The following is a 14824-nucleotide window of genomic DNA, read 5'->3' as shown; positions in this document are numbered from 1 at the left end:
TTAAACAAGATACATCAATGATGATTGTGGCCAAGTTTGGTTTAATTTGGCCCAGTAGTTTCAGAGGAGAAGATTTTTGTAAAAGTTAAGTTAACGCCGGAAGATGGACGACAACGGACGCAAAGTAATTGGTAAAGCTCACTTGGCCTTTTAGGCCAGGTGAGCTAAAAAGGATAAGGATATCATTAAAATTCGAAATTTATTAAGCATTTGTTTACCAGAAAGTTAGTTGAATCATAAAAGGTGAATATTTCAATCTAATCTTAAAAGAATCTTTGTTTACTTAAAAAAACATTTATCATTAGTATGTAAAGTATTTAATCTTATAGTAATTATAGTACCCCTCTTCCCTTTAAACTACTAATGTATCAAGAAAAGAAATCTATGACAAGAAAAGGAGGGGAGATAACTGTTAACGTATGTGTTCAACTCAAGGGGAGATAATTATACTTTATTCAATTGTTTTGAAAACAGCAACAATTTTCTTTTTTTAATTGCATATTATATGTCTAAATTTATAACTGGAGTCAAATATCTTGGCAATCATACAGTTTGGTTTGTGACCTTGGCAGGGTATATGAGCTCTAATACTCTGTAAACGGATCTCAAGATCAGAATTCTAATTATGATAATATCATGACACTCCAGTTTTATATATTGCAAGTCCGGCTTCACTGGGATATGAGCTCGTATTCCCTGTAAGTACTATAGTTGTTCATTTCTGTGTCATATTTGTCTATTGTGGAGAGTTGTGTCATTAGCAATCATACCACATCTTCTTTTTTGAATATATATCATATTCCTTGTAAGTACCCTATATATAGTACATATCTCCTTTCCTTGACAGCTCAAGCAATATTATACACTGACAGGGAATATGAAAACTTATACCCTATATACATCCTGAATAAAACATAATTTGACTTATCTTGAAATATTAAATTCAAGAAAAAAAAATGTACATCAATTTATTTGTACATGTATATCAAACATCAAATTAAACCTGAATAAGACTCAAATTGTTTAACATAATCATCAATTCTAATAACAAGTTGATTATCTGACTAGAGTGTTATAATTATAAACCCTGAACCTTTTGATAAAAAGATATGTTGTTAACCAATATACATCTTGAGTAACAACCATTTTTAATTTCATAAAAAATCATACAAAAATATATAATTTATTTCATATCTACATAATAAATACACATTACACAGCTTGATATTCTTTGAGCAGACAACCTGCAATGACTAGTTTTTGTATTTCACTGGTCCCCTCATATATTTCTGTAATTCTAGCATCTCTATAATATCTCTCAGCTGGCATACTTGATACATATCCCATACCTCCTAAGATCTGTATAGCCTACAATACATAAACATTTATGACTTCTATTCATTTGATATAAAGGGAATAACATGGATGTTTGTATTTGTATATAAATTAATGAAGAATGTGTCTATGGACTACAGATGCCCTGTTTGACACAATACATCAGTTATCTTCCATCTATGGATGCAGGATACACTTAGGAAAGACCATTTTGTGATTATAAGCATTGTGTATCAGTTTCAACACATTTGTTAGAGACAAACTTAAGAAAGAGAAGTGAGCCATCCAATTTCAACCTTGATCTGTGTTCTGTGGTAATATAAAGTATTGTGTATAAGTTTCAAATTATTTGATTGAGATAAAGGATTGTTAGAGAATGGATTTTTTTTTTTAGTAATTTCTATGTTTATAAAGGGACATAACTAAAGAATGGTGTAAGTGACACCACCCAATTTCATACTTGGTTTGTGGTAATTAGCATTGTGAATAATGTGTTAAGGGGCCAGCTGAAGGACGCTGCCAGGTGCAGGAATTTTTCGCTGCATTTAAGACCTGTTGGTGACCTTCTAATGTTAACTGCTATTTGGTCGGATTGTTGTCTCTTTGACACATTCCCAATTTCCATTCTCAATTTTATTGATAACATTTGGTTGAGGCAAACTAAAGTTAGAGAATGGAAAAAAGTTTAGGGCGGATGGGACTGACAATAGTAACACTTAATGCATATACTTGGCTATGGGAGACAAAATTGATCATATTAATTAACCTTCATCACATTGAGATAAATACATTGTTGAATTGATTACTTGGTGTTAAGGATTATGTACCCTTGTGTTGCTTCAATGCTATATAACATATGGAAATTTTATAGAAAATCCACAGCCTTTATCCTTGTTCTATCACATTTGGCAATTTGATGACCGATAGATATATGACTATTGCATGCAGTACTATCATTGATTTCCTTAAAACAAGTTGATTAATGTAGTTATTGGTTAGAACAAATAAAAATATGAACCAAATCAAGTACACCTTTTAGGGTGCGCTCGACTTTAGTGACTCAGCACGATGTATTTTGAAATTTACAGGTTGTTTAGAACTTTTGCAAAAAATAAACACTAGCACATCATAGAAAAGCAAGCGAGTAATCTATGTTTCAAATTTTATAACAAAAATCTCTGTATTAAAGGCTGTGGATTTTCTATTTATTTGCCTCAAAGTACTCTTTTTCTTTTAAATGCAATACATTAGTAAATAATAATGCTTTGCATCAAGTTTCCCCTAGTATATGTTCAAAATTGCTTGTCTCTATTATTCATTATATCTATATTTTGATACAATTGATGTTTGAAAAATTCGTACAAAAATGGCTACAGAAGGGTACATAAACCTTAATACAACTTTCGATACTATTGGCTATTTTCTGGCAGTCAGTTTTTTTATTAGTAGAGGAAACTGCCGTGCTTGGAAAGAACAAGAGCTTCAGCAGAAAAATTGAAAATACTAGTCTGTTAAGATAGGAGTGGAGCAGGCTTAAGAGAATACAAAAGGAGTTATACCAACAAAGACTTACAAATACAATCTATTATGGTTTAGTGATATTGCATCAGTTATTCTGTTTAAAACCATTTTTTTTTTCGAAACATGACAAAAATATTTTGTGGACAAAACTGATCACAACAGATTGGCGTGTAATATTCATATTTATAGTTTACCTGATGACTACAGAATGTAGCAGCTTCTGATCCAGCTAACTTGGCCATGGCTGCCTCCTACAACATAATACATTCTTACATAATATGATATATTTTAGTACAATCTTAATTAAAAGCAGAAAATATTAGAGGGGCAATACCAATTTTAAGTAGACAAGTAACCTTTACATTTCGCATGAATTTCATGTGAATCTGATATGAAATACATGTGAATTGATATTTCACATGAAATTCAAGTGAAATTTTACATGTGAAATTCATGTGAGCAAAATTTGTCTGTGTACCACACCTTCTATCAATTTAAAACATATTTTGAATTGTCATCATTGTCATTTGATTCACAATTACATCTATTTTGAACCATCTGTACCTACAATATCAAACATAAAACAGTACTTTTAAAATAAGTACATTTGTAAAGAGATATCATATAATAAGGTTGAAATGGTCAAAAGAAAAGTAATTATAACAGGAAGAGGATGATAGGTATACAATCCTATATACATGTCAATAGTGTCATCTTTTATTATACTGACATACTGACAATTTGACATCTTACAAAAGAAAATCAAAATATGGAACATGGCCTCAATAATAAGTACACCACTTAGGACATCCTGGATATCAAAGAAAAAGTTTTAAGGATGATCATAATGATGGCTGACTGTTTAATGTCCAGGGGCATATTAAATCCTTTTTTAGGAAAAAAATATGTATATGTAATGTTCATATAAACACTGTTTTTTTACTAAACTGCCATGCTGAGACTTCTTGTTTACAAGCTTGCTCACAACAGGAAGGCATTTCCTCCTACCAAGACACATTATTCTTACTTCTAGCAAACTAGTCTTTGCCCTTCAGCAAACTAGTCTTTGCCCTTCAGTATACTAGTCTTTGCCCTTCAGCAAACTAGTGTTTGCTCTTCAGCAAAAAAGTCTGCCCTTCAGCAAAAAAGTCTTTGCCCTTCAGCAAAAAAGTCTGCCCTTCAGCAAAAAAGTCTTTGCCCTTCAGCAAACTAGTCTTTGCACTCCAGCAAAGTAGTCTGCCCTTCAGTAAACTTGTCTTTGCCCTTCAGCAAAGTAGTCTGCCCTTCAGCAAAAAAGTCTTTGCCCTTCAGTAAAAAAGTCTTTGCCCTTCAGCAAATTAGTCTTTGCTCTTCAGCAAACTAGTCGTTGCCCTTCAGCAAACTAGTCTTTGCCCTTCAGTAAAAAAGTCTTTGCCCTTCAGCAAACTAGTCTTTGCTCTTCAGCAAACTAGTCGTTGCCCTTCAGCAAACTAGTCTTTGCTCTTCAGCAAACTAGTCGTTGCCCTTCAGCAAACTAGTCTTTGCCCTTCAGTAAAAAAGTCTTTGCCCTTCAGCAAACTAGTCTTTGCTCTTCAGCAAACTATTCGTTGCCCTTCAGTAAAAAAGTCTTTGCCCTTCAGCAAACTAGTCTTTGCTCTTCAGCAAACTAGTCGTTGCCCTTCAGCAAACTAGTCGTTGCCCTTCAGCAAACTAGTCTTTGCTCTTCAGCAAACTAGTCTTTGCTCTTCAGCTAACTAGTCTTTGCTCTTCAGCAAACTAGTCTTTGCTCTTTCCCCTTAATGCTGTGTGCTTATCAGAGAAGCAGCAAAAAACAATTCTAAAGTCTTTGGTTTGACCTTGCTTGGTTTCAAACCAATGACCTCCCATACCAAATGCTACCAGGAAACCATCTCTAACTTACCTTGGAAAATGGTTTACCAGCATCTTTCAGTAAGGCAGCTTTATAGTTCAGTAATCTGGCACTCTGTATTCTCATTTCCATGTCGGCCAATTTTGACTAAATAGAAAGATGGGGAATATAAAAAAACACCACTCCCAAAAACAACTTAATCAAAAGTACAAAAATTGTAAAAAAAACTTCATTTCTGATCTGAGACCACAATTGTCATCCCTTGATTTTTGTTGATCACGAATATAGTCCCTAGTGTTGACAGTCGGTTACTTGTCACACGTGACTTGTCATTAATTTTTTAACCCTTTCCAAATTTATTTCTTCATGTTTAATGCCTCAAATTGAAAGAAGGGGGTGAAATTACATTGTAAAAAAATTTGGGTCCCGAAATTTTAAAGGAAACTAGTGATTTGGTCCAGTTGTAAAAGGTTGAAAATTAGCACTTCAGAACCTGTTAAAAGATTTCAAGACGCCCTTAACATAAAATTGTCCATATTTTGAGTTAAAGCCGATGAAGTTTTCTATAATTTTGATATAATTTGTCCCAATAGTTGTACAACACACTGTAAAAATTTCATTGAGAAAGCGCAGGTGGGATTTTTTTTGATTTTTTATGTTCTAAAAGAAATGTGCTACGAAATAATTGTGATCTCTGGCCATTTGTGGCCCTACCCCTAAATTTCATTTTGTTTGTTCTGTTGTCAATATAATGGCGGAGTTGAGCTCATCAAATATGATTATTAGACAGCTTTAATATATCTATATTTAAGTTGATATCCTGTTAAAAGTATGATAATTGTGTTCAACGTTGTACCTCCTTGACCTATATTTGTTTTATTCCAATATGAATAATGTATTATTCTTTTGTTATATATTTTAATGGTATTTATGAGTCAACCAAATGTAATCACACACAATGTCAAAGAACAGGAAAACGAGATAGATATTAGGAAATGGTATCAAAACACATCAACAAATTGTTCAAGAAATCTATATATACAATTCACCAGCTGATGAAGAAAAAATGTTTTTAAAAAAAAATATTTTTAAAATGTTTCCAGTGTTCTCTTCCTATTCAAATAAACGAGAGAGAATGAATCAAAATTAAATAATCTATGATTTAAAGATTTTACATAAACCAAACTAATTTTAGATTTAAAGTTATCTCAGAGATATAAAGGAAGATAACTCTAGCATATAGATTTCTTTTAAGATGAAACCCAATGCTTTCTTACTTAATATTATCCCTTATTGTGTGAACTAAATTTTCAATGAGCCAGTAACTTTCTTCAGGTGTCCAGAACTGTTGGAATTCAACATCAAGATTCCATACATCTTCCAGAAAATTCTAAATTTCAGAAACAAAGTTGAATGGAGGACAATGAGAATCAAAAGACTCTAGACTAATTATAATTGCCATGATATATACAGTGGATACATTATCATTTGTTGGAAACCAAATTTTTTTTTTTTTTGTGTGAACAGATAAACTACCAAATGAAATGTTCAGCTAAGTACAAACTTGTTTCAGGCTTGTATGCAAACTTTGGCAAAACTAAATAAATAACAACAAAAATGCATGTTTTCCTTTATCTAGATTGGAACCCAAAATAATTTCATAGTATTTGTATATATCAATACCTGAACTGTCTGCATTTTTGAAATAGGTTGGTTAAAGGCTGTTCTTTTCTGTGCATAGTCAATGGCGCATTCTAAAGAAGCCTAAAAAATACATACAATTTAAATCAAAATAAATTATTTCCTTGTAAATAAGATGTAAAAATTTAGAAAAAAAAATAGATAAAAAACAACTTATTTTCATTGTTCACAAAGCTAATCATTAAATAGCTTAGGAACAACTGTTAAATTCTTATATAATTAGTCAAAAAGAAGAAGTAAAATTAGTTTAAATTACTATGAGTAAATGATAAATTGACAATTAAAGAGACATAACTCCTGAATTTTATTTTGATGTGGTTGCAAAACTGCATTTCACATAAGATTTATAGTAAAACTGTAAAATGAGTTGTAATTTAGCAACAATGTGAACCAGCGTAACTTTCATTATTTGAAGCTATTCAGGAAGCTCAATTATTTCAACATTTCTTGATTTTATTACTCATAATATTATAAAGAAAAATAATGCATTTCATCTTGTTTTTCTAAACATGTTTCTTTTCTTTTATATGTTTCATATTCATGATGATACTTCAACTTGGTGTTAAGTAATTTGAATAAAGAAATTCAAACTTGATGTTAAGTATATCAAATAAAGGATGAATAAATGGGAGAATATGTCTATGGCACACACAGATGATGCCTTGCTTGCATGTAAAGTTGTAAAGGGACATAACTAGAAAACTGTATTAAAAGTGACGCTTTCTAAATTCAAACTTGATCTGTGGCAATAATCATTGTGTTTAAGTTCATAATATTCAGTTGAGGAAACTAGGGAAAGGGAACACTGAGAACCTAATATTTCAAGGAAGGTACAAATGAACAAGGATAAAACTTAATAACATGAAAACTCACAGTAGGTACATAACATGATGAAAGTCGGTAAAATTAAATACAGAGACAACTGCAACATTGTTTCCAATATACTTTTTTTAATCTAAATCCAAAGTACTTACTTGAGCTATTCCTATACCCTGTGCTGCAATACCTATTCTTCCTGCATCTAATGTTTGCTGGAAATAGTAATCAATCCATTAAATATAAAAAGTATAATTTGGTCATACATACAGACTTAGATATAGGAAGATGTGGTGTGGGTGCCAATGAGACAACTCTCCATCCAAGTAACAATTTACATTAATTTTTTCACCAAGATTACACATGTTAATAGCGATTTTTTTTACTAGTTTCTCTTAAATTTAAAAATGGAACATTATTTATTTTAAAAAGTGTGTTGGTCTTGGCAACACATAAGAATCCAAACTTTCCAACCTTTAGAGAAAGAAACAACTTACTAATGATACCTCCCCCTACTTTTATAAGTTTTCTTGGAACTAGAAGTTACTGATGGCTGAAACACATCAAACATTAAAGCATGCTCATATGAAGCTTGATTACAATTTCAGAGAGCCTTGATCTATAGCTTCTCAGAAAAAAATAACAAAACTTATAACATGATTATTTCTTGTAAGAATAAATAAGTATTTAGTTTTTAGGAGGTGCCAATATCTTAGTCCATTTGAACCTTACCATTGCTATTTTGAATCCCATACCAGGCTCTCCTAACAAGAATTCTCTGGGTATTTTACAGTCTTCAAATATCAGGTAGCATGTTGAGGTAGCTTTAATTCCTAATTTATCTTCTTTCACTCCAAGTGATAAACCTTCTGTAGGTTTAGGTACCAAAAAGGCACTTATGCCCTGAAAATAAAAGCAGTATATTTTTCGTTAAAACAATAATTCAATATTTGATGATCTATTAGTTCAGAATGGAGCAAGTGCAAAATTCTTTAGAATAAATCTCACAGAACGAAGATGCCAGAAAGGCATCAGTTAATTTTTAAGAAAACATTTCTCCATTTTTTCTACATTTCACGAATCTTCTCCTTTAATATCAAGTCGTGAAGAATTACACAATGCCTAATTTTGTTTTCATACAAAAAACATTTTCATCATTACTAATTTCTTAATAGGATTTTAGCCCTACTTTGCTTTGCCAGTTCATATAAATTTATGTCTTTCTTTATATTTCAATTTAATTTGTAAGTATGACATACTTTTGGTTTTCCAAAGTCTAGTGGTCCATATAAAAAGTTGAATCAGACTGATTTATGAATGAATTTGCTCATTTAGACCTACAACATGGTGACCAAAGGTAAGTAACTCTTGCTCAAATTGTGTCTATAAACCATACCTTGTGTTTTTGACTTTTATCTGTTGTAGCAAATACCTAAAAATATATCACAACATAAAATAATGGCTTCTAAAATCATGAAAATAGTAAATTGATACTTAAATTTTTTTTAGAGAGTCAGTGTATGGAGTTTCATTAACATTTTTTATTTACATGTTTGGTGGAGTTTTTATGGAAACCTCAACATCAGCATCAATAACCCAATGAAGTGAAAGTGTGATTAATAGAAATCTATTTTAAATATATTTTGTTGTTAGATGCTGTCTCATAGTTTGTTAAATGATAACCTCTCATATTTCACAATATTTTTCATTTTATTTTCAAATGAAATATTTGTATGCAGAATTTCCTGAAATCACAATTTCTAATTTTAGTGATAATGGCTGAAAATAACTACACACAAACCAATCTGAATGTTCAGTATATTTGTTTTACTTTAAGGTTTGACCATTTCCAATGTTCAAATGACACATCTCAAGTCCTCTCATACATACCACAGCAGCTTCTGCTTCGTATCCATTTGTTATCCAGGCTTTGGTTCCATTTAATACATAGTGATCTCCCTGTAATACTGCTGTAGTTGAAGCAGCCCCAGCATCACTGCCATTTCCTGTAAAAAGAAAAATAATTATCTCCCTTTAATTGTTACACAAAGAAGGTAGAACTTATCAACACAATAAAACATCTGAAATAAATTTCTGTGATCTTTCTTTTCTAATTGCCAAGTGAACATGGGGTTCCTCATGAATTGTATGGTAGAATGATATGGTGATCCCTATTAAATCATTACAGTGAAGCTTCACCATAAACATTGTATCTAATATTTTACTACATTTGTATAAAAGTAACTTCCTATTTCAATTAGCCATTATACAAATTATGTTGAAAAAAAACTTTCAAAAGACAGACAGATATGTAATTATACATCATTTATAGGTTATTTCTTCTAGGACTTACATGTGCTAGAACTTTAAAATACTGGAATTTCCCTTTTTTTTCGTCTGATCAATAGTTTTTGTCATAATCATATCCAGAAATATGTGACATGTTTATTACATAACAGTAATTTATAATCTGCAACTGACCAAATCTTTTCATTTATATTTTTAACATTAGTTCTTCATACCTGGTTCACTCAAGGCAAAACATCCAACTTTATCACCATGCAGAAATGGTGTCTGGAATAATTCTTTCTGCATTTGGTTTGCATTTTTCTTGATTGGTCCTAAATATAATGACTGAAAAAGACAATTTCAACTAAATGTAAACCAAACAACATTCTTTACATGTCAGTGAAGTCAATACGACAATAGACTTAAAAATCCTATTGATAAATATATAATTACCTTCATTGACCTATAATGGTTACATTTACAAATTATGACTTGGATGAAGAGTTGTCTCATTGGCACTCATACCACATCTTCTTAATAATAAAATGCTTCCCTGAGCGCAGCCTGATATGATTGCAGAGGTTGAACCTTGAACAGTTGGGCCAAATTTGTACACAATATTCAAGCTCAATACTGTCTGAATTTGGATTGTTATAAATTTTTTTGACATAATATAGGTTTCTGACACAAAACAAATATCAAGATCTTACAAATCTATTATGCAATACTGTGCATTTAAGGATTACTTCTTGAAACATTATAAAAATTTTGAAAAAAAAAATTGGAACCCCCCAAAACTCTTTGAATTCCTCCTTGGTGGAGCAATTACCACCACACTCTATCCCTGCCTTTCCTTTGTAGTATGGAACCTTGTAGCACACTTTCAGAGAGATTCATATACTTAAACACAAGTAATTATCTGGAAAGTAGATATATGCTCGTTTTATGGCCCTTTTTTTGCCCCTAATTCCTGCATGAATAGGGCAATTACCCTCAAACTCAATCCCAGCCTTCCTTTTGTGACATGGAACCTGGTGGTACAATGTCAGATAGATCCATACTATTAAACACAAGTTATTGTCCAGAAACTGTAAAAAAAACCTAGAGGCTCTAAAGAGCCTGTGTCGCTCACCTTGGTATATGTGAATTAAACAAAGGAAGCAGACAGTTCATGACAAAATTGTGTTTAGGTGATTGTGATGTGTTTGTACATCTTACTTTACCGAACATTCTTGCTGCTTACAATTATCTCTATCTATAATGAACTTGTCCGTGTAGTTTCAGTGGAAAATGTTAGTAAAAATTTACAAATTTTATGAAAATTGTTTAAAATTGATTATAAAGGACAATAACTTCTTAGGGGGTCAATTGACCATTTTGGTCATTTTGACTTATTTTTGAGTCTTAAATTGCTGCACATTATTGCTGTTTACAGTTTATCTCTATCTATAATAATATTCAAGATAATAACCCAAAACAGCAAAATTTCCTTAAAATTACCAATTTAGGGGCAGCAACCCAACAACGAGTTGTCCCATTCATCTTAAAATTTCAGGGCAGATAGATCTTGACCAGATAAACAATTTAACCCCGTTGTCAGATTTGCTCTAAATGCTTTGGTTTTTGAGTAATAACTAAAACTGCATTTAACCTCCATGTTCTATTTTTAGCCGTGGCTTTTTTTAAACTAGATACATCAATGATGATTGTGGCCAGGTTTGGATTAATTTGAAGATTTTTGTAAAAGATGATGGATATTTACGAAAAATGGTTAAAAATTTACTATAAAGGGCAATAACTCCTAAAGGGGTCAACTGACCATGGTTGTATATAAACAGAAAAGTTATAAGAATTATCCTTACATTATTAACACTGACTATACAGCCTGTCGATGCACAACCTCTACTGATTTCCTCTAGAGCTATAGCATAGGCAAGATAATCTAAACCAGTTCCCCCTTCTGACTCAGGAATATCTACACACATAATGCCTAATTCTCCTAACTTCTTTATCTGAAAAATAAACAATTATCTTTGAGACTCAGGTATATCTACACACATAATGCCAAGTTCTCCTAACTTCTTTATCTGAAAAATAAACAATTATCTTTGAGACTCAGGTATATCTACACACATAATGTCAAGTTCTCCTAACTTCTTTATCTGAAAAATAAACAATTATCTTTGAGACTCAGGTATATCTACACACATAATGCCAAGTTCTCCTAACTTCTTTATCTGAAAAATAAACAATTATCTTTGAGACTCAGGTATATCTACACACATAATGCCAAATTCTCCTAACTTCTAAAAACTGCAAATATGAATAGTTGCTACATGCATTAGGCAAAAGTTTTATCTTTCCGTATTTTAGTTAATCAAGTAAATTTTAAAATCATTTTATATAAATCGCTGTAAAGTGAGATATAGAAAAGGATTAACACTAAATTATTCACGAAAATAAATGGGTTAAACCCTTTATATTTATATAATGGCAATATTCCAATTTTTTTTTTGTGTTACACAAGAATCTCTACATATATTTCCATTATATACATATATATGTACAGTTTTTATTATTAAAGGAATGACTGTAATATTTTTTCTATCTATCATGTCTATGAAGAAATAACATAAAAAATGTTGTGCACACTAAATAAAAGTGTAGCAGGTTACTTTAAAATTTGCACCACATTTTTTATGCCATTTCGAATAGACAGAAAAAAATATCATAGTCATTTCTTATAATTTAATTCTTAATTCCCTATTAAACCGGAGTAAACCAAGAAGAAACGTTAAAATTAAATGTTTATAAGCAGATAAACATAACAACATCAGCCAATCACTATTAGAAGACATGTTGCATCCAAAATTAAATATAAGGCAGTAATAAGCTTCTGTGACATCTTATTTCATATACTTAGGATGAACATGTGATCAATATCGGTGTGACAGTGTCAGTACAAATATGGTTATTCAATTCATTTCTCTCTCTAATACAGTGATTATTGATTGCTATGGTTTAATCTTTGGTACATTCACTAAATACAAAACAGAGGTAAACAAAAAGTAAATAAATCTCAAACCTGCTCCAGTGGGAATTGATGTTCTTTATCTAACTTTCCAGCAATAGGAACTAATTCATTGTCAGCAAAATCTCTACATGTTTTCTGCAACATTTGATGGGTTTCTGGCAGCTCAGCCAGACTGGACAATGGTCGAGCTGTTCCATCTAGAAATAAGTACATAATTATACATGGAGCATCCAGTTTAAAAAAAAATTAAACTGCATTACAAACAATGTCTCATTCTTACCGTTATCTGTTTAAAAAAAAGTTGTGTTCTTAGTAAACATTGTACATGTTTATGTTTATTCACTGTACCAACTTTGACAATATATTATATAAACATGAGTGGTCAACCAGTATCGTAATGCCCAAGCATGAAACTATAAAGACTATAAATATATATCTGTCTGTGTAAATGTAGAAGCAATTACTTTATAAATTTTGTATTTTAGCATATACATGATTGATGAACATTCTACCTTTAAATAAGTTTTTACTGGTGAACATTTTTTATTTTCTATAGACTAAAACCACTTGTGGATCTCATTGGGCATGTTGGGGTCTAAGGTGATTTATTTGTACATGTTGTAAGTGTAACATGTAAAAGTCAAATTATTTTTGTAATAACTAAGTGGTGCATGAAATTACAATCATTATGACTGTAATACAAATTATGTTAAGCAGGATTTCAACAAGCCCCCCTCCTCAAATGACTTCTATATTCTGTGCAGCTGTTCAATTGAATCTATAAGAAAAAAAAAATTGGCAGAGAGCAGAGGTGAAAAGATCTACAGCTTTGTTATTAATCTTATCCCCGGCTGACCCAGGCGCTTGAACTTTGTCATCATACAACAATAACTTTTCCATTGTTGCGTCGGATATTTTGTTTTATGATGTTAACATATTTTACGGGAACCTGTGTGATATCCACCTAACAAAAGTTCCCCTAAAATTTAGATTTTATGCTGTCAATTGCGTCAAAAGTTCAGCCAGACAGTTAAATGAGTTTCTTGGGTTGATTGGGAAAGATTGTCAGATAAGGACCTATGTAATCATTATATTAACTAACTACCCTGTGTGGCGACCAATAGTTGACAGTTTCTTGGGTCCAACGGGACAGATTTTCAGATAAGGACCTCTGTAATCATTATACTGAACTACCCTGTGTGGCGACCAATAGTTGTCTTTTATGAATAATGGTCTCATTTGCATCATACCACATTTATGATCTTCTTTTTTTTTATGTAAGCAAATAAAATGAATTGTAAATCAATCTCAGAAATATCATAATGAAGTCACCTTACAATATCTTTTAAATGAACAATATTTGCAATAAACAAGCAGTTATCATTTGCTAAAGATTTTCACTTACAGTTATTTTTAAGCTTCGAAACCCTCGCAAGTTTGCGAAGCAGACATCGGCTTGCCATTTCGGTTTATCTGTGTTTATGTAACTTTTTACAGGAGAGTTACTTTGGGTCCAAAGTCCCCTCGCCACCTTTTACTCTGATACAACTGTTCGATTTTTACTTATTTCAAAAAAGAATTAAAAAAAGCTGTTTTCACATAAAACATAATTAAAATTATAAAGATTCAACTTCTAAAATGTTTAATATTGATTAAAAATAAAAGTTTGGAGAAATATACTTTTCTCGTCCCACAAAGTTGTCGTACCCTTGAGTACTATGCGTTACATAAGTAAAAAGTTATATAATACCAAAGAGCGAAATATATCTAATTATAAAAGAAATAATTACAACAAATGATAAATCACATATTCCGTCATCTCTACTCAAACAAACAAGTACCTCAGTCCTAGTATTATTATCAATGGAATCAATTCAAGATATTTTAATAAAGGCAAATATCTACAAACAACGCACCGAAACTCAATTTAATTCAATATTCGATTTGAAAGAGCACAATCATAGACAATTAACTTATTTAAACTTTCAAAGCGGTACAAAGGTTTCGATTTTAACACATTAATATGTTCAAACTATAAATTGGAACATAGGCCTATTAAAAAGTATGTATAATAAATGTAGATCTGTAGAAGCGGCGGACACTCTGCCCTCATAAATCCGACTTTGCAAATGCTACTTGTGTTAAAATGTTAAAAGATAACTAAATGTTTAGTTTAACTAAAATAAAATTAACGGTACCAATTTTCGTTTTAAATAACTATAAATTATAACATATAATACAAAAGTATTTATAATAAATGTTGATCTGTAGTGAGCAGC

The 14824-nt window shown here is 31.3% G+C and overlaps 1 protein-coding gene across 2 annotated transcripts; it reads right to left on the bottom strand.

Annotated features, from left to right (window-relative positions):
- Positions 1-1169: 1169 nt before the first annotated feature.
- LOC134728181 (short-chain specific acyl-CoA dehydrogenase, mitochondrial-like) lies at positions 1170-14071 on the bottom strand. Of its 2 annotated transcripts, XM_063592675.1 has the most exons (13): positions 13951-14071; positions 12597-12742; positions 11727-11748; positions 11374-11501; positions 9745-9856; positions 9113-9228; positions 8619-8654; positions 7955-8125; positions 7381-7437; positions 6389-6469; positions 4757-4852; positions 3051-3107; positions 1170-1368 (listed from the first exon to the last, which is right to left on the bottom strand). In XM_063592675.1, exons 1-13 carry the CDS (start codon positions 14006-14008, stop codon positions 1213-1215), a joined length of 1236 nt encoding a protein of 411 aa, XP_063448745.1. In that variant the 5' UTR covers positions 14009-14071; the 3' UTR covers positions 1170-1212. The 2 variants fall into 2 exon arrangements, with proteins under 2 accessions (XP_063448745.1, XP_063448744.1); XM_063592674.1 differs by lacking the exon at positions 11727-11748 and having other exon boundaries at positions 11374-11523.
- Between the last annotated feature and the right edge of the window lie 753 nt (positions 14072-14824).

This window comes from Mytilus trossulus, chromosome 8 (genome assembly GCF_036588685.1).
Source record: "Mytilus trossulus isolate FHL-02 chromosome 8, PNRI_Mtr1.1.1.hap1, whole genome shotgun sequence".
Lineage (NCBI taxonomy): Eukaryota > Metazoa > Mollusca > Bivalvia > Mytilida > Mytilidae > Mytilus > Mytilus trossulus.
The sequence above is the reverse complement of the archived record's forward strand: the minus strand, read 5'-3'. Positions and strand labels throughout refer to the sequence as shown.